This window comes from Pygoscelis adeliae, unplaced genomic scaffold (genome assembly GCF_000699105.1).
Source record: "Pygoscelis adeliae isolate BGI_AS28 unplaced genomic scaffold, ASM69910v1 Scaffold45, whole genome shotgun sequence".
NCBI lineage: Eukaryota > Metazoa > Chordata > Aves > Sphenisciformes > Spheniscidae > Pygoscelis > Pygoscelis adeliae.
In genome coordinates, this window is record NW_008825114.1 from 6276967 (window position 1) to 6280125 (window position 3159).

A 3159-nucleotide genomic window follows, 5' to 3' on the forward strand; every position below is an offset into this window, starting at 1 on the left:
TGGGGGGAAGGAGAGTGAGCGAGCGCTGTGTGGTGCTCAGTTGCTGGCTGAGGTTAAACCACAACACTGCCAAACCAAAGTAAGGCTTGTCTCACCACCCTCCTGAGAAGTAAATGGTCAGACACATACTAATTGCTGCCTACCGTCAGTGTTTGGTCATCCTTGTCGCCAGCATTAGGTGACTGCATGAATGGGAAAAAGGACAAAAAGAAGTGTCAGATGGAGCATGCATAGAATGGAAAGGCAATAAAACACCACAGATGTCTGATCCTATAAATGCTGTTGTGATAGGTTTTTGAACCACTCACATTAAAGCATCCTAGTGATCAAGTAAATCAGAGTAAATTCACACTGCAATGTTGCAGGAGTCTTTTATTCTTGTCAGTTTCTTGGACAGGAACTGTTGTCATTTCAGGGCCTGGCACACAGCAGCTGTGCTGCAGATCACAATCTTCACTTCATACAAATTACACAGGGAGGCAAACTCCCTGTATGCCAACCAGTTTGAATGTGTGAGGACTGAAAAACTAAAAGCGATAAGAAGCTCAGGACTGACTAACTGTTCAATGAAAAGCCTAACAAGGAGTAACATTACCTTGGTATTTTGCAGGAAAGGACTAGGCAAGAAAATGAAAAAAAGGTGTTTCAGTTTAACCACTCCCAGCAAATGGCCATTTTGCCCAAACTGGCAGCTCTGGTTAAGGGTGGGCAACATGGCACATACTGCTCTACCATGAAGGAAAATGAGACTCTGGATGGATTTTAAAGGCAGTTAATGCTTTCAAGTAAGTGATGTATCCTGGAGATGATTTGTGATTCCTATGTCCTATCCCTAGGACAAGAGCAGCAGAGCACATCACCAGGAGACACTTCTGAGGGAGAACAGAATTTACACTGAAAACAAGCAAATGCAAAATTTTGTATCTGATCTGTAGTCCCAAGTTTTGCTTGTTCTTTTTAATAGAATTACACTTGTGTTAAACGGGAACCTAGAACTTTTGTCATGGAATATGTTTCCATGACATCTTGAAAGTTGTGTGATAAAGTCATGTTATTTTTCTAGTCATTCTGCTTATCCTGAGGAAGGAAAGTTAACACCAGAATACACAAAGTATGAAACTCCAGCCATCTTAAAATAGGACACAGTGCAAACTCTGGCTGTCTCACATTCATTCCTATTTCATTCTAATCTGTCCCCCACAAGCTGGCATATAAATAATTTCGTTCATCTCAAGGCTCTTGTTCAGTGCATTACATAGAAAACAAATTACCTTGCAACTGTTCTATGGAACTATCTACCCAGTGCAGTGAAACCCAGTTTTTGGACACACACCAACACTAACTTGCAGGACAGTTATTTGCTTGCAGTTATTCACTTGCAGTCAGTGAATTAACCTTGAAGGTTACGTGGAAAGCAAGCAGTTATGAGCAAACACTGATAACACAGCAGATCCTTTCTGTTTCATAATAAGTAAAAGAATAGCCAGAACTGAACTCTTTGTCAAAAATGTATCCCCCCCAGCTGTGAATACTAACTTGAAGAACCGATAATGAGGCAAAGAAGAGATCTTTGTTCTGATAAAGGAACTACCTGTCACCTCTGAACTTAGACTGCTCTCCCGTGAGAAATGGTTAGAAAAAAAAAGTTTTATGCCTCAATTGAAGACAACCATCATGGAAAGAACTTTTAACAGAGTGGAAAGAAAAGGAAAGAAAAATAAAATGCAAAATCTGTGTTCTAAAATGTCATTAAAACAGTGGATGCATCTTACAAAATTTCTGCATAATGTGTGTATATATATAGAGTACATACACATGCTCTTTCAGATACAAATCCACACACACTTGCAAATCCATGATTTATTTGTGCATACTTTGAAGGACCTTCATGGGAGGGAAAATTTATCTTGCAGCAAAATTTCCAAGAAAGCAAAAAGGACAAGCCAGGAAAAGTTCTTCTTGTCTCCAAAGAAGCAATTTAGGACAGTCAAGTCCTAAAGGTCCGAGGATATAGTTACAGAAGTAAAGTTTGTGAGATGTGGATGACTATTCAGAACTAGAACTTTAATAAAAGCTTAAAAAACTATTATTTGGGATTTTGAACTTTTGAAGATAGGAAATTTGTTTCTTAATTTTAATATTGAAAGGCATGAGAGTATATAATTGATAAATCTGAGTAATTTGTCTTGTTCTACCTGACAAAGGGCTGAAGAATGTCAATTTTCTTACAGCCAAGAGGAGTTGAGAACATTCATCATGCCTCAAAAATACTGAGTATGCTCTAGGCTTAATATGAGGACATTCCTAAAAACACTGTCATTTAATTGAAAGGGAATAGGATGAAGCTTCATGAATGTATAAAAACAACTAGATGATAATTTGTACCATATAATTTAATTTGTAGAAGATAATTATGTTATAAACAGAAACAATAACAAAATACATTTTGCATATATGTTAAGGAAATAAAAGTGAAAACCACATTTGAAATAATTTAATTCTTCATCAGTACAGAATGGGATGTAACACCGTGAAACAGATTTTTTAAATTGTTTTTTCCACACATGATTAGTTACGCAATTGTTTCTGAGCTTAACTTGCCAGTCAAGTTACATCCTAGAAGAAATGTTCAAGACTGGAATATAAATAGAATTTTAAGGCAGAAGTGCCTCCACAGATTTAAAAACAGGAATGTAAACAATGGTTTGATATTTTGGTGATACTAAATACTTATAATGCCTGGATTATCTCCTGGATTAACAATAACAACACCTTAAAATAGTATTTTAAACTATGGCAGTGAAAAATTCAGTTGTGGTGTTGCTGTTTGCATCATGTATTTGATGGCATTTTCATAGAATCATAGAATCATAGAATCATAGAATCATAGAATCATAGAATCATAGAATCATAGAATCATAGAATCATAGAATCATAGAATCATAGAATCATAGAATCATAGAATCATAGAATCATAGAATCATAGAATCATAGAATCATAGAATCATAGAATCATAGAATCATAGAATCATAGAATCATAGAATCATTAAGGTTGGAAGAGACCGCTAAGATCATTGAGTCCAACCATCAACCCAACACCACCATGCCCACTAAACCATGTCCCTAGGCGACGCATCTACCCGTCTTTTAAATACCTC

The 3159-nt window shown here is 36.5% G+C and overlaps 1 protein-coding gene across 2 annotated transcripts in view; it reads right to left on the reverse strand.

Annotated features, from left to right (window-relative positions):
- Positions 1 to 3159, reverse strand: part of SLC24A2 (solute carrier family 24 (sodium/potassium/calcium exchanger), member 2) — a 126308-nt gene that overhangs the window by 63829 nt on the left and 59320 nt on the right. For both annotated transcript variants that reach the window (XM_009328073.1, XM_009328074.1), the window contains exon 2: positions 144 to 182. In XM_009328073.1, the coding sequence (XP_009326348.1) occupies positions 144 to 182 (39 nt within the window). The remainder of the gene's footprint in view (positions 1 to 143; positions 183 to 3159) is intronic.